Below are 25,329 nucleotides of genomic sequence, written 5' to 3'. Positions count from 1 at the left end.
GGAGTCAAGCTCAACTCCCAGTCCTACTGCCAGTTTCTGGAAGACACCTTCTTCAAGCAGTGGTACAGGAAGAAGTCTGCATCCTTCAAGAAAAACATGATTTTCATGCAGGACAATGCTCCATCACACGCGTCCAAGTACTCCACAGCGTGGCTGGCAAGAAAGGGTATAAAAGAAGAAAATCTAATGACATGGCCTCCTTGTTCACCTGATCAGAACCCCATTGAGAACCTGTGGTCCATCATCAAATGTGAGATTTACAAGGAGGGAAAACAGTACACCTCTCTGAACAGTGTCTGGGAGGCTGTGGTTGCTGCTGCACGCATGTTGATGGTGAACAGATCAAAACACTGACAGAATCCATGGATGGCAGGCTTTTGAGTGTCCTTGCAAAGAAAGGTGGCTATATTGGTCACTGATTTGTTTTTGTTTTGTTTTTGAATGTCAGAAATGTATATTTGTGAATGTTGAGATGTTATATTGGTTTCACTGGTAAAAATAAATAATTGAAATGGGTATATATTTGTTTTTTGTTAAGTTGCCTAATAATTATGCACAGTAATAGTCACCTGCACACACAGATATCCCCCTAAAATAGCTATAACTAAAAACAAACTAAAAACTACTTCCAAAACTATTCAGCTTTGATATTAATGAGTTTTTTGGGTTCATTGAGAACATGGTTGTTGTTCAATAATAAAATTAATCCTCAAAAATACAACTTGCCTAATAATTCTGCACTCCCTGTATATATATGTGTATGTGTATGTATGTGTATATATATATATATATATATATATATATATATATTAGGGTTGCACCGATACCGATACTAGTATCGGTACCGATACCAAGTATTTGCATGAGTACTTGTACTCGTACAAATGCACCGATACTTAAACCGATACCTCCACTTCCTACCCATATGCTACCTTGTGGCGTTTTTTTCAAACTGCATGTTCCCATTTCATTTTAAACTGGAGTGGAGACTAAACTAAAAATCGTTTACTACTGTTCTGCCAATACAAATTGCTGTTATTTGTATTATTGTAGGAAAGATCACTGTACCTCGTTCAGACAAACCCCTGAAGTACTGGGCTGTTAATAAACAGATTTCCAGCTCTGGCTAAAATGGCCCAAAAATATCTTTCTGCCTCATGCAGTAGTGTGGAAAGTGAAATACTGTTCAACTTAGAGTCGAACCTCCATACAAATGTCAGATTGATGTTATATAACAGCCCTACAACCCAATTGCATCACCCCTTTAAATGTAATATTTTATTGTAATATTTTTTATTTATAAACATGCTCAGTGAACTTTGTGACAAAACTTTTATTATTTCATAATGTCTTTTGAATTATAGTCCTTTATAATTATAAAGAAATAATCTTAAATAATTAGTCTGTATTGTGCTTGGTAAACTGTCAGATGACATTAAAAAATAAGTATCGGTAATTGTTATCGGCGAGTATTTCAAAACAAGTATCGGTACTTGTACTCGGTCATAAAAAAATGGTATCGGTGCAACCCTAATAAATATATTAGGGTTGCACCGATACTAGTATCGGTACCGATACCAATATTTGCATGAGTACTTGTACTCGTGCAAATGCACCGATACTTAAACCGATACCTCCACTTCCTACCCATATGCTACCTTGTGGCGTTTTTTCAAACTGCATGTTCCCATTTCATTTTAAACTGGAGTGGAGACTAAACTAAAAATCGTTTACTACTGTTCTGCCAATACAAATTGCTGTTATTTGTATTATTGTAGGAAAGATCACTGTACCTCGTTCAGACAAACCCCTGAAGTACTGGGCTGTTAATAAACAGATTTCCAGCTCTGGCTAAAATGGCCCAAAAATATCTTTCTGTCTCATGCAGTAGCGTGGAAAGTGAAAGACTGTTCGAACCTCCATACAAATGTCAGATTGATGTTATATAACAGCCCTACAACCCAATTGCATCACCCCTTTTAAATGTAATATTTTATTGTAATATTTTTTATTTATAAACATGCTCAGTGAACTTTGTGACAAAACTTTTATTATTTCATAATGTCTTTCGAATTACAGTCCTTTATAATTATAAAGAAATAATCTTAAATAATTAGTCTGTATTGTGCTTGGTAAACTGTCAGATGACTTTAAAAAATAAGTATCGGTAATTGGTATCGGCGAGTATTTGAAAAGAAGTATCGGTACTTGTACTCGGTCATAAAAAAATGGTATCAGTGCAACCCTAACATATATATATATATATATATATATATATATATATATATATATATATATATATATATATATATATATATATATATATATATATATATATATATATATATATATATATATATATATATAATATATATATAATATATATATATACAAAATCAGAAACAGACCTTGCACTCGCTGGATTTTTTAACAAACTTTTTTACTTGGCAAAAATAGTGACGTTTCGGGGACAGTGTATCCCCTTCCTCAGACAGTGAATGCTTCAAACTTAGGTGAATTTATACAAACAAATAAATAACCCCTCCCCCCAATTAGCAAAAAAAACTGCCAAAAGTGTTGCTATGGTGACCATATGTCACAAAGTGAACATCGTATATACATTGTAATATAAGCAATCAAAGCTATGACAGTGAAGATGATCAAATTAAAAGACCTGTAGTCAAATGAACATGGTAAACAACTTAACATTTCAAGTACTGGTATTCTTAACAAATCCCTAATGTCCGTTATTGTCCGGGGAGCCAGCCAATATTGGAAGCCTTATATGTTGTAGCCTAGGTGGTCAGGCATAAAATACACACTCAAAACCTACCAAGATGGGAAAACAAAGTTCTAATGTAGATCGCCGTGTCCCACGCCACCGCAACACGCCCGCACTAGGTAGAAGAGACAAACCCGGAAGTGCATCGGCCGATCACGTGTCTGGCCATGCACCAATCACTCGGGTTGCGGTTGGGGTTGTCATGGCAATGGGTCACAACGATCCAAATAGCAACAAAGAAGCATATCGGACAAATCAGCTACTAGGCATAACATTGTAATAGTACACATCAAATAGATACTTGTAATAAGTGCTGCTACAATGGCTATACCACTGCCGTAAATATAACCAGTAAATCATATATATAGAGCCATCTTGCCGTATTCTGATGGGGGTATAGAATCAGAATACGGCAAGATGGCTCTATATATATGATTTACTGGTTATATTTACGGCAGTGGTATAGCCATTGTAGCAGCACTTATTACAAGTATCTATTTGATGTGTACTATTACAATGTTATGCCTAGTAGCTGATTTGTCCAATATGCTTCTTTGTTGCTATTTGGATCGTTGTGACCCATTGCCATGACAACCCCAACCGCAACCCGAGTGATTGGTGCATGGCCAGACACGTGATCGGCCGATGCACTTCCGGGTTTGTCTCTTCTACCTAGTGCGGGCGTGTTGCGGTGGCGTGGGACACGGCGATCTACATTAGAACTTTGTTTTCCCATCTTGGTAGGTTTTGAGTGTGTATTTTATGCCTGACCACCTAGGCTACAACATATAAGGCTTCCAATATTGGCTGGCTCCCCGGACAATAACGGACATTAGGGATTTGTTAAGAATACCAGTACTTGAAATGTTAAGTTGTTTACCATGTTCATTTGACTACAGGTCTTTTAATTTTATCATCTTCACTGTCATAGCTTTGATTGCTTATATTACAATGTATATACGATGTTCACTTTGTGACATATGGTCACCATAGCAACACTTTTGGCGGGTTTTTTTTTTGCTAATTGGGGGGAGGGGTTATTTATTTGTTTGTATAAATTCACCTAAGTTTGAAGCATTCACTGTCTGAGGAAGGGGATACACTGTCCCCGAAACGTCACTATTTTTGCCAAGTAAAAAAGTTTGTTAAAAAATCCAGCGAGTGCAAGGTCTGTTTCTGATTTTGTATCTAATTTCACTAGCACCCTTGTTGTTGCATATAAGTGAGAGTGCACATCTTTGCTAAACATATATATATATATATATATATATATATATATATATATATATATATATATATATATATATATATAAATTAGGGCTGCACGGTTAATCGCAGATGTGGTTTTAAACCGCGATTAATCGCTGCGGTTTTAAAATCACGAGAGTACGCAATTTTTTTTTTTTAAAAATCCTCAGAGTGTCCTGCAAACAGAGGCGGAGAGGGAGGATGAGTGGCAGACTAGTGTGCGGCCGTGGGCGGACCTGAGAATGCCCGCGAAACGGCCATTTTGGAGGAGATTAAAGAGTGTGTGGGAGTCATCTGGGAGTAGTGTGGGGGTGATCAAGCTATGGTGTGGCGGTGGGACAGCTTAAAGTTGTTAGCAATAAAGTGAGTATTGTACAAATACTTTATAGTGCATAAACTGACCTTTTTTTTTTTTTTGTGGTTTGTATTTTTATGTTCCAAGAGTACATTGGACATTGAGAAACATGTACAGTAAGATTCTGTAGTGTACTGTAAAATAAAGGGACTTTATACTATTTATGTAACCACAGCACAGGTAGCACTAGCTAATTCTATTTGAACTATTTTGTGTTTTGTATTTTTATGCTCCAAGAGTGTATTGGACATTGAGAAACATGTTGTGTGAAGTAGTGTGTCATAAGACCTAACTACCTAACTAAAATATATATATATATGCAAATATTTACATTGATTTAATTTTGAGACATGGAGGATTTTAATTTCAGTTTTTTATCTCCCCCCATAATTTTAATGAATTTTGGTTTAACCATGAAAATAGCTATTCCAGTGCAGCAACCAGAAATCTATCTCCTACTGATGAGTTCCAAAAAGAACGAAACAGGCTTGTCTAGTGAGTGATTTCTGGTTTGCTGTCATATTCCTGTTTAAAAGGATCGCTGTGTCAAAACAGTATTTTTGAAGCAAAAAAAACTGAGAATTTGCATACCTAATTTGCATATCTTACCCACAATTCTCTTGTGCATTGGAAACATTGCTTATTAATAATTTCTTGGGGAAAGCAAGCAGGGATACTTGCCTAGATGTACTAATTTCCTATGCAAATATTTACATTGATTTAATTTTGAGACATGGAGGATTTTAATTTCAGTTTTTTATCTCCCCCCATAATTTTAATGAATTTTGGTTTAACCATGAAAATAGCTTTTCCAATGCAGCAACCAGAAATCTATCTCCTACTGATGAGTTCCAAAAAGAACGAAACAGGCTTGTCTAGTGAGTGATTTCTGGTTTGCTGTCATATTCCTGTTTAAAAGGATCGCTGTGTCAAAACAGTATTTTTGAAGCAAAAAAACTGAGAATTTGCATATCTTACCCACAATTCTCTTGTGCATTGGAAACATTGCATATTAAGAATTTCTGGGGGAAAGCAAGCGGGGATACTTGCCTAGATGTACTAATTTCCTATGCAAATATTTACATTGATTTTTATATATATATATTCACCCCCCCCCTCTCTCTCTCTCTTGGTACAGTAGGCAAAGTACCATTAGCAGTCCAAATGTAAATGCTCTCCAGTGATAAAAATATTTTCATGTTTGTGACCCACCTTATGAAAAAGTTGGTTATGCTGAATGACATACTTGATAAAGGTATACAGTTACCTTGAAGTTCATAAATACTTTCTGATGACCCTACAATATATTTCTTCACATAAAGAGTTGTTTTCTGTTCATTACAGTACAGATTTTTCGGGGAACCTGTTGTAAAGGCATGCGTGGAAAATGGAGCACACTTTATTGACATCAGTGGAGAGCCTCAAGTAAGTATGATTATCATTTTCTGTATATCTACTTGGCGAATATTAATTCCCAGTTACCTAAAGGTTCTGCTTATGGTTAAAAAAAAAACCAACCCCCCCCCCCACCTTTTTTAAAATGATTAATTTACATACCTATGTCAGTTAAATTGACTTTAAAGGGGCATGACTTTATGTAATAAGGTTCTTGTAGGTTGATGGACAGCATCATTTTAGCTTTTTCTTTTTGTTTTTACTAATCCAAACTCTCTCTAAAGATGTTTTTTATGATGTCATTTAAAAAGATGCGCTGTTTAAAAAAAAAAAATGTGACCACCAATTGGAAATTTAGTCTTTTTCCTAAAATTAATGTTGGAATCTCTCTCTGTCTCTCCTTTAAATGTTAACTATACAGTGTCGCTGACAGTTTAGCAGATGTGTATTTTGTATGAGTCTTTCAATTATTTTTAACAATTTTTGACTCAAGCTACAGCAGCAGAGGTTATGATGCAATGTGTTTGTGTAAGAAATATATAATTTTATTTTAATGAATTGTGTTACGGTGAAAGTAAATCCTAGCGTTTTACAAACGCTAGGATTGATTTTTGAAACAAAGGGGACTTTCATTCATGAAGTATAAGATGCTTCATGTAGAAAGTTCCTTAATTTGTTTTAACCCATCACCGTTTTTAGCTGCTACAGCAGCCCACATCTAAAATAAATTTTTTGCTAAAAGGTGACGTTTTCACCTCTTAGCCAATAGCCATGCGGTGAAAACGTCACCTCCTTACTAAAATTTTTTTTTTAGCCGTGGGCTGCTGTAGCAGCTAAAAACGGCGATCGGTTAAAACAAATAAAGGAGATTTCTACATGAAGTATCTTATACTTAATGAATGAAAGTCCCCTTTAGTTGTTTTAAAACTCAATCCTAGCGTTTTGTAAAATGCTAGGATTTACTTTCACTTTAAATAACCCAGTTTCTTTTTATATTAAAGGGAGTCTACTGGAAAATAGTTTCTCCAGTTTTGTATAACCAACACTGTTATATGATAATTTTGTATTGAAGGCTTTGCAGACTGTCCCTTACCTCAGTCTTATTTACAATCTTGCATTTTAGACAGTGCTGGTTCTTGTACACCAGTTATCGTTCTCATGAGCACAATGCTATCTATATCTATATGGCACACAAGAACTAGCACTGTTTTTTGTTTTTGTTTTTAATTTTCCTACAAAAAAAGTTAGATGCATCACACATTTTATATTGAAACTAATGCAACAGTATCAGTTGTTTACTTTTTGCTAGGTACCTCCCACTATTGTGCATTGGTTGATAGGCACTTCCTGCTCTTTGAACATAGGTAGGAAGTACATATAAGCCAATGAACACTAGTGGAAAATGCACAGCTAATACTGGTTCTTTAGCTTAAGTTTAAAGGGACATAAAACAAGTTGTGATAGAGACAAAATATAATAACGTACTTTACCTGCAAATTTATACTGCAGTGCTTCTCCTTAACCCTTTATTTTTAGTTTCTGAACTGTAGAGCTTTAACTCCCCCCACACATTTCCTTCTATGGCTGTATCTAGATCTATTGTTCTTTTGGTAGAATGTAAATAGGGATTATCTGCTGGAGCATGCCTAGAAGCTATGAACTCAGTTGAAATACAATGCCTGTGTCTAAACACTGATAAGAGGGGTGGAGTTGGCTGCTTCAGGCAGCTTAGCTATGTAATTCATTTTGCTTATTTTTGAAAATTATTTTAAAATACTTGCCAGCAATTTTTAAACTAATTTTTTTTTCTTGCAAACAATTTTTAATTAGCCCTTTTAGGATATGCAAAGATCTCAACCTGTTTTATGTCCCTTTAATTTACAATTTTTTTGTGGCAAAGTCAGGATGTTTAATTTTTTCTATGGCTGATTAAAAGAAAATACAGTGCCCTTTTTAAGAACATTAAATGCTCAGTTTTGCTCTAGTAGCCTCCTTTTTGGCTGGTGAATTATATTAATCTACGATAATTAACTTTTATTTCTTTAGTTTCTTGAAGGAATGTATTTCAAGTATGACAGTCAAGCTGCGGAAAAGGGGGTATATGTTGTCGGCAGCAGTGGTTTTGACTCCATTCCAGCAGATTTAGGTGTTTTGTTCACCAGAAACAGCTTAAAAGGTATACAAAATGAAAATTGGACAATATTGATTTATAAATGTTGTGACTATTTACTAATGATGAATACAAACAGTCACCATGAACAAATGTCTAGATAAGTAGAACTTCCTGTGTACAAAACTAAAAACATTTCACAGTGCTAATTTAATTTAGAAGCTGCAAAACTCTGCACAACATGAATAGTTATATAATTTGCTATGATTTCAAATGTGTTTATTGATAACCTAAAAAGTAGTTTCATGAATGTTCTTGCCATCTTTATTAAAATAAATAAAACATACTGTATATAATTTTTGAAAGCTTTGTTTTGTCATTTTACAAACATACATACAACTGTATCCATGCATTTGTTATAAGGTTTCTTATATATTATTGTTCATGTTTGCAGCAGGAAAAGACAATGACCACTGAGGGGCAGTTAAAGGGATATGAAACTCAAAAAAAATATTTCTTTCATGTAATTAACAAGAGTCCATGAGCTAGTGACGTATGGGATATACATTCCTACCAGGAGGGGCAAAGTTTCCCAAACCTTAAAATGCCTATAAATACACCCCTCACCACACCCACAAATCAGTTTTACAAACTTTGCCTCCAAGGGAGGTGGTGAAGTAAGTTTGTGCTAGATTCTACGTTGATATGCGCTCCGCAGCAAGTTGGAGCCCGGTTTTCCTCTCAGCGTGCAGTGAATGTCAGAGGGATGTGAAGAGAGTATTGCCTATTGAATGCAGTGATCTCCTTCTACGGGGTCTATTTCATAAGGTTCTCTGTTATCGGTCGTAGAGATTCATCTCTTACCTCCCTTTTCAGATCGACGATATACTCTTATATTTACCATTTCCTCTACTGATTCTCGTTTCAGTACTGGTTTGGCTTTCTACAAACATGTAGATGAGTGTCCTGGGGTAAGTAAGTCTTATTTTCTGTGACACTCTAAGCTATGGTTGGGCACTTTATTTATAAAGTTCTAAATATATGTTTTCAAACATTTATTTGCCTTGACTCAGAATGTTCAACTTTCCTTATTTCCAGACAGTCAGTTTCATATTTGGGATTATGCATTGAATTATCATATTTTTTCTTACCTCAAAAATTTGACTTTTTTCCCTGTGGGCTGTTAGGCTCGCGGGGGCTGAAAATGCTTCATTTTATTGCGTCATTCTTGGCGCGGACTTTTTTGGCGCAAAAATTATTTTCCGTTTCCGGCGTCATACGTGTCGCCGGAAGTTGCGTCATTTTTTGACGTTATTTTGCGTCAAAGATGTCGGCGTTCCGGATGTGGCGTCATTTTTGGCGCCAAAAGCATTTAGGCGCCAAATAATGTGGGCGTCTTTTTTGGCACTAAAAAATATGGGCGTCATTTTTGTCTCCACATTATTTAAGTCTCATTATTTATTGCTTCTGGTTGCTAGAAGCTTGTTCACTGGCATTTTTTTCCCATTCCTGAAACTGTCATTTAAGGAATTTGATCAATTTTGCTTTATATGTTGTTTTTTTCTTTTACATATTGCAAGATGTTCCACGTTGCAACTGAGTCAGAAGTTACTACAGGAAAATCACTGCACAGTGCTGGAGCTACCAAGCTAAGTCTGCTATAAACTTTTGGTATCTGTTTCTCCAGCTGTTATTTGTATTGCATGTCATGTCAAACTTATTAATGCAGATAAAATTTCCTTTAGTACTGTTACATTACCTGTTGCTGTCCGTCAACATCTAATTTTCAGAGTGTTCCTGATAACATAAGAGATTTTATTTTTTAAATCCATTAAGAAGGCTATGTCTGTTATTTCTCCTTCTAGTATACATAAAAGTCTTTTAAAACTTCTCTTTTTTTCAGATGAATTTTTAAATGAACATCATCATTCTGATACTGATAATGGTTCTTCTGGTTCAGAGGTTTCTGTCTCAGAGGTTGATGCTGATAAATCTTTGTATTTGTTCAAGATGGAATTTATTCGTTCTTTACTTAAAGAAGTGTTATTTGCATTAGAAATAGAGGATTCTGGTCCTCTTGATACTAAATGTAAACGTTTAAATAAGGTTTTTAAATCTCCTGTAGTTATTCCAGAAGTGTTTTATCTCCCTGATGCTATTTCTGAAGTAATTTCCAGGGAATGGAATAATTTGGGTAATTTATTTACTCCTTCTAGACGTTTAAGCAAATTATATCCTGTGCCATCTGACAGATTAGAGTTTGTTGGGACAAAAATCCCTAAGGTTATGGGGCTGTCTCTACTCCTGCTAATGTACTACTATTCCTATGGCAGATAGTACTTCATTTAAGGATCCTTTAGATAGGAAAATTGAATCCTTTCTAAGAAAAGCTTACTTATGTTCAGGTAATCTTCTTAGACCTGCTATATTTTTAGCGGATGTTGCTGCAGCTTCAACTTTTTTGGTTAGAAGCTTTAGCGCAACAAGTAACAGATCATAATTTTATAGCATTATTATTATTCTATAACATGCTAATAATTTTATTGGTGATACCATCTTTTGATATCATTAGAGTTGATGTCAGGTATATGTCTCTAGCTATTTTAGCTAGAAAAGCTTTATGGATTAAACTTGGAATGCTGACATGTCTTCTAAGTCAACTTTGCTTTCCCTTTCTTTCCAGGGTAAATAATCATTTCGTTCCTTTCCTCACAACAAGGAACAAAAGCCTGATCCTTCATCCTCAGGAGCGGTATCAGTTTGGAAACTATTTCCAGTTTGGAATATATCCAAGCCTTATAGAAACCTATAGCCAGCTCCTAAGTACCTATGAAGGTGCGGCCCTTATTCCAGCTCAGCTGGTATGGGGCAGATTACGTTTTCTTCAAAGAAATTTGGATCAATTCCGTTCTTAATCTCTGGTTTCAGAAACATTGTTTCAGAAAGGTACAGAATTGGCTTCAAGTTAAGGCCTCCTGCTAAGAGATTCTTTTCTTTCCCGTGTCCCAATTGACACAGCAAGGCTCAGCATTTCTGAAATGTGTTTCAGATCTAGAGTTGGCTGGAGTATTTATGCCAGTTCCAGTTCTGGAACAGGGGCTGGGGTTTTATTTTATCTCTTCATTGTACCAAAGAAGGTCAATTCCTTCAGACCAGTTCTGGATCTATCATTATTGAATCGTTATGTTAGGATACCAACATTCAAGATGGTTACTGTAGGACTATCCTGCCTTTTGTTTAGCAAGGGCATTATATGTCTACAATAGATTTACAGGATGTGTATCTGCATATTCCGATTCATCCAGATCACTTTTAGTGTCTGAGATTCTCTTTTTAGACAAGCATTACCAGTTTTGTGGCTCTACTATTTGGCCTAGCCTCAGTTCCAATAATTTTTTTCAAAGGTTCTCGGTGCCCTTCTTTCTGTAATCAGAGAATAGGGTTTTGGTATTTCCTTATTTGGACGATATCTTGGTACTTGCTCAGTCTTCTCATTTTCGAAGAATCTCATACGAATCGACTTGTGTTATTTCTTCAAGTTCATGGTTGGAGGATCAATTTACCAATCAGTTTATTGATTCCTCAGACAAGGGTAACCTTTTTAGGTTTCTAGATAAATTCAGTGTCTATGACTCTGTCCTTGTCAGACAAGAGAAGTTTAACATTGATATCAGCTTGTCAAAACCTTCAGTCACAATCATTCCCTTTGGTAGCCTTATGCATGGAAATGTTGGATCTTAGGACTGCCGCATCAGATGCGATCTCCTTTGCTCGTTTTCACATGCGACCTCTTCAGCTCTGTATGCTGAACCAATGGTGCAGGGATTACTCAAAGATATCTCATTTAATATCTTTAAACCGATTTTACGACACTCTCTGACATGGTGGACAGATCACCATCGTTTAGTTCAGGGGGCTTCTTTGTTCTTCCGACCTGGACTATATTCTCAACAGATATGAGTCTTACAGGTTGGGGAGCTGTGTGAGGGTATCTGACGGCACAAGGGGTTTGGGAATCTCAGGAGGTGAGATTTCCGATCAATATTTTGGAACCCCGTGCAATTTTCAGAGCTCTTCAGTCTTGGCCTCTTCTGAAGAGAGAGTTGTTCATTGTTTTCAGATAAGACATTGTCACAACTGTGGCATACATCAATCATCAAGGAGGGACTCACAGTCCTCTGGCTATGAAAGAAGTATCTCGAATTTTGGTTTGGGCGGAATCCAGCTCCTGTCTAATCTCTGCGGTTTATATCCCAGGTATGGACAATTGGAAAGCGGATTATCTCAGTCGCCAAACGTTGCATCCGGGCGAATGGTCTCTTCACCCAGAGGTATTTCTTCAGATTGTTCAAATGTGGGAACTTCCAGAAATAGTTCTGATGGCTTCTCATCTAAACAAGAAACTTCCCAGGTATCTGTCCAGATCCCGGGATCCTCAGGCGGAGGCAGTGGATGCATTTTCACTTCCTTGGAAGTATCATCCTGCCTATATCTTTCCGCCTCTAGTTCTTCTTCCAAGAGTAATCTCCAAGATTCTGAAGGAATGCTCGTTTGTTCTGCTGGTAGCTCCGGCATGGCCTCACAGGTTTTGGTATGCGGATCTTGTCCGGATGGCCTCTTGCCAACCGTGGACTCTTCCGTTAAGACCAGACCTTTTGTCTCAAGGTCCTTTTTTCCATCAGGATCTGAAATCCTTAAATTTAAAGGTATGGAGATTGAACGCTTGATTCTTGGTCAAAGAGGTTTCTCTGACTCTGTGATTAATACTATGTTACAGGCTCGTACATCTGTATCCAGAGAGATATATTATAGAGTCTGGAAGACTTATATTTCTTGGTGTCTTTCTCATCATTTTTCTTGGCATTCTTTTAGAATACCGAGAATATTACAATTTCTTCAGGATGGTTTAGATAAGGGTTTGTCCGCAAGTTCCTTGAAAGGTCAAATCTCTGCTCTTTCTGTTCTTTTTCACAGAAAGATTGCTATTCTTCCTGATATTCATTGTTTTGTACAAGCTTTGGTTTGTATAAAGCCTGTCATTAAGTCAATTTCTCCTCCTTGGAGTTTGAATTTGGTTCTGGGGGCTCTTCAAGCTCCTCCATTTGAACCTATGCATTCATTGGATATTAATTACTTTCTTGGAAAGTTTTGTTCCTTTTGGCCATCTCTTCTGCCAGAAGAGTTTCTGAATTATCTGCTCTTTCTTATGAGTCTCCTTTTCTGATTCTTCATCAGGATAAGGCGGTGTTGCGAACTTCTTTTGAATTTTTACCTAAAGTTGTGAATTCCAACAACATTAGTAGAGAAATTGTGGTTCCTTCATTATGTCCTAATCCTAAGAATTCTAAGGAGAAATCGTTGCATTCTTTGGATGTTGTTAGAGCTTTGAAATATTATGTTGAAGCTACGAAATCTTTCTGTAAGACTTCTAGTCTATTTGTTATCTTTTCCGGTTCTAGGAAAGGCCAGAAAGCTTCTGCCATTTCTTTGGCATCTTGGTTGAAATCTTTAATTCATCTTGCCTATGTTGAGTCGGGTAAAATTCCGCCTCAGAGAATTACAGCTCATTCTACTAGGTCAGTATCTACTTCCTGGGCGTTTAGGAATGAAGCTTCGGTTGACCAGATCTGCAAAGCAGCAACTTGGTCCTCTTTGCATACTTTTACTAAATTCTACCATTTTGATGTATTTTCTTCTTCTGAAGCAGTTTTTGGTAGAAAAGTTCTTCAGGCAGCGGTTTCAGTTTGAATCTTCTGCTTATGTTTTTTGTTAAACTTTATTTTGGGTGTGGATTATTTTCAGCAGGAATTGGCTGTCTTTATTTTATCCCTCCCTCTCTAGTGACTCTTGTGTGGAAAGATCCACATCTTGGGTAGTCATTATCCCATACGTCACTAGCTCATGGACTCTTGTTAATTACATGAAAGAAAACATAATTTATGTAAGAACTTACCTGATAAATTCATTTCTTTCATATTAACAAGAGTCCATGAGGCCCACCCTTTTTTGGGGTGGTTATGATTTTTTTGTATAAAGCACAATTATTCCAATTCCTTATTTTATATGCTTCGCACTTTTTTTCTTATCACCCCACTTCTTGGCTATTCGTTAAACTGATTTGTGGGTGTGGTGAGGGGTGTATTTATAGGCATTTTAAGGTTTGGGAAACTTTGCCCCTCCTGGTAGGAATGTATATCCCATACGTCACTAGCTCATGGACTCTTGTTAATATGAAAGAAATGAATTTATCAGGTAAGTTCTTACATAAATTATGTTTTTTTGATTCAGACAGATTACAATATAAAACAAGTTTCCTAATTTGCTTTGTTCTCATAATATTCTTTGTTGAAGAGATACCTAGGTAGGCGTCTGAAGCACTGTATGGTAGGAAATAGTGCTGTCATCTAGTGCTCTTGCAAATGGATAACATTCTTGCAAACCTGCTGCCACAAAGGGCTCCAGAAATGGTTCAGCTCCTAAGCATATGTCCCTGCTTTTCAACAAAATATACCAAGAGAATGAAGAAACATTGATAAAAAAACATAAATTAGAAAAATTGTTTTAAATCGCATGAACCATCTGAATCGTGAAATAAATTATTGGATTTCATAATCCTCTTAAAGTGACATTCCAGCCAGAGTTGGAATTCACATGGTGTCTGTTTTAAATAGAAATGGTTTTGCAATATACATGTATAATCAAAAAATGTATCAATTAAAAGCTATAGCTGTTTCAAGAGTCTACTAGCATTTTAAATACACTTGCTCAGACACTAAGATGCTTTTACTGTCTGGTAATGACTCCATTTGCATCATTGCTTGCTTGTTACTATCCCCCACTTGATCTTAGAGCAGCTACAGAATTTAAAGGACACGGAACCCAAATTTGTTTCTTTTGTGACTCAGAGCACGCAATTTTAAGGGACACTGAACCCAATTTTTTTTCTTTCATGATTCAGGTAGAGCATGCAATTTTAAGCAACTTTCTAATTTACTCCTATTATCAAATTTTCTTTGTTCTCTTGCTATCTATGAAAAAGAAGGCATGTAAGCTGAGCCAGACAATTTTGGTTCAGACCCTGGACAGCACTTGTTTATTGGTGAGTGAATTGATCCACCGATCGGCAAGAACAACCCAGGTTGTTCACCAAAAATGGGCCAGCATCTAAACTTACATTCTTGCTTTTCAAATAAAGATACCAAGAGAATGAATAAAATTTGATAATAGGAGTAAATTAGAAAGTTGCTTAAAATTGCATGCTCTACCTGAATCATGAAAGAAAAAATTGGGTTCAGTGTCCCTTTAAATTTTAACGTGCAGCGCAAAATACGAACACTAAAACAGTGTTCACTTTTACTAGAAACATGTTTGTATACAAAACCCTTTATCCAAACGTCTTGAGACCAGAAAAGGTTTGGATTTTGGAATAGTTGCTTATTTACATCTGTACAATGGTACTAGGACTTGGGACCTAGTTTCAACAATTCCATGTCATTTAGTCAATATGTTCATGTCATAATAAAGCTTGTTAATTTTGAATACATTTGTATTCATATTACTATAAAATAAATTAATGAGTTTGTATTTCAGAATTTGGAATTCTGGATTTGGGGATATTTAGATTTAATCTGTAAATATGTTTGTATTCAATCTATGCACACATCCATTTTGACCAAACTGTCCCTTTTTTAAAGACACATAAAACATTAATTTTAATTAACTTTTTGATAAACATGAACCAGAGCAAACAAAGTTCTATAAAGAAAATTCATGCGCCCACAGGCCACAATGTGCATGTTGAGCATAGCTCATTATCCATATTGAAGCGGTTAATCTTGCCTAGGGGGAGCCAAAGATATAACTGGAAATAGATGGTACTCTCCCCTGAGGAACGATCACATGATCCCTAAAATCTGAAGACTATTACTTCATTTACAGCTATATCAACAGCAGACTGAAGATGCCTCTCTAATATTTTTAGGGGTGAACTTCTATCTTTTATGAAGATGTTGTTATGCTTTGCAAATATATTTACAATGCACAGGGGGCTGTACAAATTGTGCATTTAAGTTTGTGTTACTTCTGCTATAACCATTGTAATATACTACTGTACAGGGAGTGAAGAATTATTAGGCAAGTTGTATTTTTGAGGATTAATTTTATTATTGAACAACAACCATGTTCTCAATGAACCCAAAAAACTCATTAATATCAAAGCTGAATAGTTTTGGAAGTAGTTTTTAGTTTGTTTTTAGTTATAGCTATTTTAGGGGGATATCTGTGTGTGCAGGTGACTATTACTGTGCATAATTATTAGGCAACTTAACAAAAAACAAATATATACCCATTTCAATTATTTATTTTTACCAGTGAAACCAATATAACATCTCAACATTCACAAATATACATTTCTGACATTCAAAAACAAAACAAAAACAAATCAGTGACCAATATAGCCACCTTTCTTTGCAAGGACACTCAAAAGCCTGCCATCCATGGATTCTGTCAGTGTTTTGATCTGTTCACCATCAACATTGCGTGCAGCAGCAACCACAGCCTCCCAGACACTGTTCAGAGAGGTGTACTGTTTTCCCTCCTTGTAAATCTCACATTTGATGATGGACCACAGGTTCTCAATGGGATTCAGATCAGGTGAACAAGGAGGCCATGTCATTAGATTTTCTTCTTTTATACCCTTTCTTGCCAGCCACGCTGTGGAGTACTTGGACGCGTGTGATGGAGCATTGTCCTGCATGAAAATCATGTTTTTCTTGAAGGATGCAGACTTCTTCCTGTACCACTGCTTGAAGAAGGTGTCTTCCAGAAACTCGCAGTAGGACTGGGAGTTGAGCTTGACTCCATCCTCAACCCGAAAAGGCCCCACAAGCTCATCTTTGATGATACCAGCCCAAACCAGTACTCCACCTCCACCTTGCTGGCGTCTGAGTCGGACTGGAGCTCTCTGCCCTTTACCAATCCAGCCACGGGCCCATCCATCTGGCCCATCAAGACTCACTCTCATTTCATCAGTCCATAAAACCTTAGAAAAATCAGTCTTGAGATATTTCTTGGCCCAGTCTTGACGTTTCAGCTTGTGTGTCTTGTTCAGTGGTGGTCGTCTTTCAGCCTTTCTTACCTTGGCCATGTCTCTGAGTATTGCACACCTTGTGCTTTTGGGCACTCCAGTGATGTTGCAGCTCTGAAATATGGCCAAACTGGTGGCAAGTGGCATCTTGGCAGCTGCACGCTTGACTTTTCTCAGTTCATGGGCAGTTATTTTGCGCCTTGGTTTTTCCACACGCTTCTTGCGACCCTGTTGTCTATTTTGAATGAAACGCTTGATTGTTCCATGATCACGCTTCAGAAGCTTTGCAATTTTAAGAGTGCTGCATCCCTCTGCAAGATATCTCACTATTTTTTACTTTTCTGAGCCTGTCAAGTCCTTCTTTTGACCCATTTTGCCAAAGGAAAGGAAGTTGCCTAATAATTATGCACACCTGATATAGGGTGTTGATGTCATTAGACCACACCCCTTCTCATTACAGAGATGCACATCACCTAATATGCTTAATTGGTAGTAGGCTTTCGAGCCTATACAGCTTGGAGTAAGACAACATGCATAAAGAGGATGATGTGGTCAAAATACTCATTTGCCTAAATAATTCTGCACTCCCTGTATTTTCATACCTCCTTTTTGCTCTCTTTACATTAATAGGTACGTTGACTGCAGTTGAAAGCTTTTTGTCTTTCAAATCGGGACCAGAGGTTAGTTTATATATTTTGATTCTTGTTTACTTTAGTATAGCAATGTATCCAACTAGTTAATAATTTTAATTGACGAGCACTAGAAGTTTGACACATGCAGTTAGTCACAAATACTAGTCAAGGTTACATTTTGGGTTTACTTCATCTCACTGGAATTAAAGGGGCAGTTAAAGTGAATGTCAATTTTGATGCTAAAGTGCCAGTTTTTTAAATTTGATTAAAAACAGGGGCACTTAAATTCATCAAAATTTACATTTCCTGTTGAGAAAAAAAACGTACCTTTTTTAATCTTCACAGCAGCTCTAGCTTCCTCCACCCGTCGCAAAGCCTCTTCCTGGGTCTAAAATGAGGAATTCGTCTTCCTCCAATCACAGCGTTGAATCAGACACTGATTCTCCCGGTGGGGAAGTTGTGATTGGAGGATGACCTATCCATCATTTCTGACGTCAGAAATGGCTTGCAACGACCGGAGGAAGCTGGAGCTGCTGTCAAGATTAAAAGGTAAGGTTTTTTTTATTCTCAACAGGAGTGAAAAATGTAAATTTCATCAAAATTGATATTTACTTTGTCATAATTTAGACATTCATGATTCAGACAGACCATACAATTTTATAAATAACTTTCCAGTTTACTAATATTTAATTTGCTTCCTTCTCGTATTATCCTTTTGTTGAAGGGCTTATATAGGTAAGCTCAGGAGCAGCAAAGCACCTGGGTGCTAGCAGCTGATTGGTGGCTGCATGTATATACCTATTGTCATTGGCTTCAACAATTGATACTAAAAAGGAGGCATATTTGATAATAGAAGCAAACTGGAAAGTTGTTTAATATTGTATGCTCTACTTATATCTTGAAAGAAACATTTTGGGTTTCATGTCCCTTAAAGTTTGTCAATCAAAAACTGTACATCGCACTTAGAGCTCCTATCTAACTTAAAAGGATACGAAAATCACATTTTGTCTTTCATGATTCAGACAGATCATGCATTTTTAAGCAACTTTCTAATTTACTCCTATTATCATTTTTTTCTTCGTTCTCTTGGTATCTTTATTTTAAAAAGCAGCAGTGTAAAGCTTAGGCGCCAGCCCATTTTAGGTTCAGCACCTGGGTTGCGCTTGCTGATTGGTGGCTAAATGTAGATACCAATCAGCAAGCGCTATCCAAGGTTCTGAACCGAAAATGGGCCGGCTCCTTAGCTTAGTTTCCTGCTTTTTAAAATAAAGATATCGAGCCTGAAGAAAAATTGATAATAGGAGTACATTACTTTTCCCGTCGATCTGTATCTGCTGCACCTCTCTGTGAGTCTCTTCATTGGCTCCCCATTCACAGCAGAATTAAATTCAAAATTCTCCCCCTTACATACAAAACTCTCACCAACGCCGCTCCCTTCTACCTATCCTCTCTAATCCACTAAGATCCAACAATGACCTGCTCCTTGCATCCGCAACCATCACCTCCTCTCATGCTAGACTGCAGGACTTCTCTCGTGCAGCACCTACCCTCTGGAACACTCTCCCTCGTGCTGTCAAGCTTTGCCCTAATCTTTCTTCCTTTAAATGTTCACTGAAGACTTTTCTGTTCAGGGAAGCCTACCACCCAACTCAATAATAAATTAATTTCACTTACCTAACATTTCCCTCATCTAACTCTGTATTAACATCCTTCTCAATCTTGCAGTCCTCGCCTCCTGTTTCTCAACTGCCTACCCTTCTAGATTGTAAGTTCCCACAGGAATAGGGCCCTCAATCCTCCTGTATGTGTTTGTAAATTTTGTCCTGTATCTTACAAGTCTTATATTGTTTTATTTAAATGAATTGTATCCATGGACAGCGCTGCGGAATATGTTGGTGCTTAATAAAGTATAATAATAATAATAATAAATACATTAGAGCATGCAATTTTAAGCAACATTCTACACCTTCCTAAGGTGTCTTGCATAGCCTGTTTGTCAGAGACCCAGCATCAGCCCCAAATATTGTAAAATATTTTCTTATATAATTTCTATTTTAAAGCAAAACCATCTTTTCTTTCATGTAATTAGCAAGAGTCCATGAGCTAGTGACGTATGGGATATACATTCCTACCAGGAGGGGCAAAGTTTCCCAAACCTCAAAATGCCTATAAATACACCCCTCACCACACCCACAATTCAGTTTTACAAACTTTGCCTCCTATGGAGGTGGTGAAGTAAGTTTGTGCTAGATTCTACGTTGATATGCGCTCCGCAGCAAGTTGGAGCCCGGTTTTCCTCTCAGCGTGCAGTGAATGTCAGAGGGATGTGAGGAGAGTATTGCCTATTTGAATGCAGTGATCTCCTTCTACGGGGTCTATTTCATAGGTTCTCTGTTATCGGTCGTAGAGATTCATCTCTTACCTCCCTTTTCAGATCGACGATATACTCTTATTTATATACCATTACCTCTGCTGATTCTCGTTTCAGTACTGGTTTGGCTTTCTACAAACATGTAGATGAGTGTCCTGGGGTAAGTAAATCTTATTTTCTGTGACACTCTAAGCTATGGTTGGGCACTTTGTTTATAAAGTTCTAAATATATGTATTCAAACATTTATTTGCCTTGACTCAGAATGTTCAACATTCCTTATTTTTCAGACAGTCAGTTTCATATTTGGGATAATGCATTTGAATTAATCATTTTTTCTTACCTTCAAAAATTTGACTCTTTTTTCCCTGTGGGCTGTTAGGCTCGCGGGGGCTGAAAATGCTTCATTTTATTGCGTCATTCTTGGTGCGGACTTTTTTGGCGCAAAAAATCTTTTTCCGTTTCCGGCGTCATACGTGTCGCCGGAAGTTGCGTAATTTTTTGACGTTATTTTGCGCCAAAAATGTCGGCGTTCCGGATGTGGCGTCATTTTTGGCGCCAAAAGCATTTAGGCGCCAAATAATGTGGGCGTCTTATTTGGCGCTAAAAAATATGGGCGTCGCTTTTGTCTCCACATTATTTAAGTCTCATTTTTCATTGCTTCTGGTTGCTAGAAGCTTGTTCTTTGGCATTTTTTCCCATTCCTGAAACTCTCATTTAAGGAATTTGATCAATTTTGCTTTATATGTTGTTTTTTCTCTTACATATTGCAAGATGTCTCACGTTGCATCTGAGTCAGAAGATACTACAGGAAAATCGCTGTCTAGTGCTGGATCTACCAAAGCTAAGTGTATCTGCTGTAAACTTTTGGTAGCTATTCCTCCGGCTGTTGTTTGTATTAATTGTCATGACAAACTTGTTAATGCAGATAATATTTCCTTTAGTAAAGTACCATTGCCTGTTGCAGTTCCTTCAACATCTAAGGTGCAGAATGTTCCTGATAACATAAGAGATTTTGTTTCTGAATCCATCAAGAAGGCTATGTCTGTTATTTCCCCTTCTAGTAAACGTAAAAAATCTTTTAAAACTTCTCTCCCTACAGATGAATTTTTAAATGAACATCATCATTCTGATTCTGATGACTCTTCTGGTTCAGAGGATTCTGTCTCAGAGATTGATGCTGATAAATCTTCATATTTATTTAAAATGGAATTTATTCGTTCTTTGCTTAAAGAAGTACTAATTGCTTTAGAAATAGAGGATTCTGGTCCTCTTGATACTAATTCTAAACGTTTAGATAAGGTATTTAAATCTCCTGTGGTTATTCCAGAAGTTTTTCCTGTTCCTAATGCTATTTCTGAAGTAATTTCCAAAGAATGGGATAAATTGGGTAATTCATTTACTCCTTCTAAATGTTTTAAGCAATTATATCCTGTGCCGTCTGACAGATTAGAATTTTGGGACAAAATCCCTAAAGTTGATGGGGCTATTTCTACCCTTGCTAAACGTACTACTATTCCTACGTCAGATGGTACTTCGTTTAAGGATCCTTTAGATAGGAAAATTGAATCCTTTCTAAGAAAAGCTTATCTGTGTTCAGGTAATCTTCTTAGACCTGCTATATCATTGGCTGATGTTGCTGCAGCTTCAACTTTTTGGTTGGAAACTTTAGCGCAACAAGTAACAGATCATGATTCTCATGATATTATTATTCTTCTTCAGCATGCTAATAATTTTATCTGTGATGCCATTTTTGATATTATCAGAGTTGATGTCAGGTTTATGTCTCTAGCTATTTTAGCTAGAAGAACTTTATGGCTTAAAACTTGGAATGCTGATATGGCTTCTAAATCAACTCTATTTTCCATTTCTTTCCAGGGTAACAAATTATTTGGTTCTCAGTTGGATTCTATTATCTCAACTGTTACTGGTGGGAAAGGAACTTTTTTACCACAGGATAAAAAATCTAAGGGTAAAAACAGGGCTAATAATCGTTTTCGTTCCTTTCGTTTCAACAAAGAACAAAAGCCTAATCCTTCATCCTCAGGAGCAGTTTCAGTTTGGAAACCATCTCCAGTTTGGAATAAATCCAAGCCTGCTAGAAAGGCAAAGCCTGCTTCTAAGTCCACATGAAGGTGCGGCCCTCATTCCAGCTCAGCTGGTAGGGGGCAGGTTACGTTTTTTCAAAGAAATTTGGATCAATTCTGTTCACAATCTTTGGATTCAGAACATTGTTTCAGAAGGGTACAGAATTGGTTTCAAGATGAGACCTCCTGCAAAGAGATTTTTTCTTTCCCGTGTCCCAGTAAATCCAGTGAAAGCTCAAGCATTTCTGAATTGTGTTTCAGATCTAGAGTTGGCTGGAGTAATTATGCCAGTTCCAGTTCCGGAACAGGGGATGGGGTTTTATTCAAATCTCTTCATTGTACCAAAGAAGGAGAATTCCTTCAGACCAGTTCTGGATCTAAAAATATTGAATCGTTATGTAAGGATACCAACGTTCAAGATGGTAACTGTAAGGACTATCTTGCCTTTTGTTCAGCAAGGGCATTATATGTCCACAATAGATTTACAGGATGCATATCTGCATATTCCGATTCATCCAGATCATTATCAGTTCCTGAGATTCTCTTTTCTGGACAAGCATTACCAGTTTGTGGCTCTGCCGTTTGGCCTAGCTACAGCTCCAAGAATTTTTACAAAGGTTCTCGGTGCCCTTCTGTCTGTAATCAGAGAACAGGGTATTGTGGTATTTCCTTATTTGGACGATATCTTGGTACTTGCTCAGTCTTTACATTTAGCAGAATCTCATACGAATCGACTTGTGTTGTTTCTTCAAGATCATGGTTGGAGGATCAATTTACCAAAAAGTTCATTGAATCCTCAAACAAGGGTAACCTTTCTGGGTTTCCAGATAGATTCAGTGTCCATGACTCTGTCTTTAACAGACAAGAGAGGTCTAAAATTGATTTCAGCTTGTCGAAACCTTCAGTCACAATCATTCCCTTCGGTAGCCTTATGCATGGAAATTCTAGGTCTTATGACTGCTGCATCGGACGCGATCCCCTTTGCTCGTTTTCACATGCGACCTCTTCAGCTCTGTATGCTGAATCAATGGTGCAAGGATTACACAAAGATATCTCAATATCTTTAAAACCGATTGTTCGACACTCTCTAACGTGGTGGACAGATCACCATCGTTTAATTCAGGGGGCTTCTTTTGTGCTTCCGACCTGGACTGTAATTTCAACAGATGCAAGTCTCACAGGTTGGGCAGCTGTGTGGGGATCTCTGACGGCACAAGGAGTTTGGGAATCTCAGGAGGTGAGATTACCGATCAATATTTTGGAACTCCGTGCAATTTTCAGAGCTCTTCAGTTTTGGCCTCTTCTGAAGAGAGAATCGTTCATTTGTTTTCAGACAGACAATGTCACAACTGTGGCATACATCAATCATCAAGGAGGGACTCACAGTCCTCTGGCTATGAAAGAAGTATCTCGAATTTTGGTTTGGGCGGAATCCAGCTCCTGTCTAATCTCTGCGGTTCATATCCCAGGTATAGACAATTGGGAAGCGGATTATCTCAGTCGCCAAACGTTGCATCCGGGCGAATGGTCTCTTCACCCAGAGGTATTTCTTCAAATTGTTCAAATGTGGGAACTTCCAGAAATAGATCTGATGGCTTCTCATCTAAACAAGAAGCTTCCCAGGTATCTGTCCAGATCCCGGGATCCTCAGGCGGAGGCAGTGGATGCATTATCACTTCCTTGGAAGTATCATCCTGCCAATATCTTTCCGCCTCTAGTTCTTCTTCCAAGAGTAATCTCCAAGATTCTGAAGGAATGCTCGTTTGTTCTGCTGGTAGCTCCGGCATGGCCTCACAGGTTTTGGTATGCGGATCTTGTCCGGATGGCCTCTTGCCAACCGTGGACTCTTCCGTTAAGACCAGACCTTCTGTCGCAAGGTCCTTTTTTCCATCAGGATCTGAAATCCTTAAATTTAAAGGTATGGAGATTGAACGCTTGATTCTTGGTCAAAGAGGTTTCTCTGACTCTGTGATTAATACTATGTTACAGGCGCGTAAATCTGTATCTAGAGATATATATTATAGAGTCTGGAAGACTTATATTTCTTGGTGTCTTTCTCATCATTTTTCTTGGCATTCTTTTAGAATACCGAGAATTTTACAGTTTCTTCAGGATGGTCTAGATAAGGGTTTGTCCGCAAGTTCCTTGAAAGGACAAATCTCTGCTCTTTTTGTTCTTTTTCACAGAAAGATTGCTATTCTTCCTGATATTCATTGTTTTGTACAAGCTTTGGTTCGTATAAAACCTGTCATTAAGTCAATTTCTCCTCCTTGGAGTTTGAATTTGGTTCTGGGAGCTCTTCAAGCTCCTCCGTTTGAACCTTTGCATTCATTGGACATTAAATTACTTTCTTGGAAAGTTTTGTTCCTTTTGGCAATCTCTTCTGCCAGAAGAGTTTCTGAATTATCTGCTCTTTCTTGTGAGTCTCCTTTTCTGATTTTTCATCAGGATAAGGCGGTGTTGCGAACTTCTTTTGAATTTTTACCTAAAGTTGTGAATTCCAACAACATTAGTAGAGAAATTGTGGTTCCTTCATTATGTCCTAATCCTAAGAATTCTAAGGAGAAATCGTTGCATTCTTTGGATGTTGTTAGAGCTTTGAAATATTATGTTGAAGCTACTAAGTCTTTCCGAAAGACTTCTAGTCTATTTGTTATCTTTTCCGGTTCTAGAAAAGGCCAGAAAGCTTCTGCCATTTCTTTGGCATCTTGGTTGAAATCTTTAATTCATCTTGCCTATGTTGAGTCGGGTAAAACTCCGCCTCAGAGGATTACAGCTCATTCTACTAGGTCAGTTTCTACTTCCTGGGCGTTTAGGAATGAAGCTTCGGTTGATCAGATTTGCAAAGCAGCAACTTGGTCCTCTTTGCATACTTTTACTAAATTCTACCATTTTGATGTATTTTCTTCTTCTGAAGCAGTTTTTGGTAGAAAAGTACTTCAGGCAGCGGTTTCAGTTTGAATCTTCTGCTTATGTTTTTCATTAAACTTTATTTTGGGTGTGGATTATTTTCAGCAGGAATTGGCTGTCTTTATTTTATCCCTCCCTCTCTAGTGACTCTTGTGTGGAAAGATCCACATCTTGGGTAATCATTATCCCATACGTCACTAGCTCATGGACGCTAATTACATGAAAGAAAACATAATTTATGTAAGAACTTACCTGATAAATTCATTTCTTTCATATTAGCAAGAGTCCATGAGGCCCGCCCTTTTTTTGTGGTGGTTATGATTTTTGTATAGAGCACAATTATTCCAATTCCTTAT

At 37.2% G+C, this 25,329-nt stretch overlaps 1 protein-coding gene across 2 annotated transcripts in view; it reads left to right on the top strand.

Annotated features, from left to right (window-relative positions):
- LOC128656889 (saccharopine dehydrogenase-like oxidoreductase) overlaps nucleotides 1-25,329 on the top strand; it is a 109,307-nt gene that overhangs the window by 32,249 nt on the left and 51,729 nt on the right. For both annotated transcript variants that reach the window (XM_053711054.1, XM_053711055.1), the window contains exons 3-5: nucleotides 5,730-5,810; nucleotides 7,827-7,956; nucleotides 17,606-17,655. In XM_053711054.1, coding sequence (XP_053567029.1) covers nucleotides 5,730-5,810; nucleotides 7,827-7,956; nucleotides 17,606-17,655 — 261 coding nt within the window. The remainder of the gene's footprint in view (nucleotides 1-5,729; nucleotides 5,811-7,826; nucleotides 7,957-17,605; nucleotides 17,656-25,329) is intronic.

The sequence above is a fragment of the Bombina bombina genome, chromosome 4 (genome assembly GCF_027579735.1).
Source record: "Bombina bombina isolate aBomBom1 chromosome 4, aBomBom1.pri, whole genome shotgun sequence".
Classification (NCBI taxonomy): Eukaryota; Metazoa; Chordata; class Amphibia; order Anura; family Bombinatoridae; genus Bombina; species Bombina bombina.
This window is presented reverse-complemented; position numbering and strand designations above follow the sequence as displayed.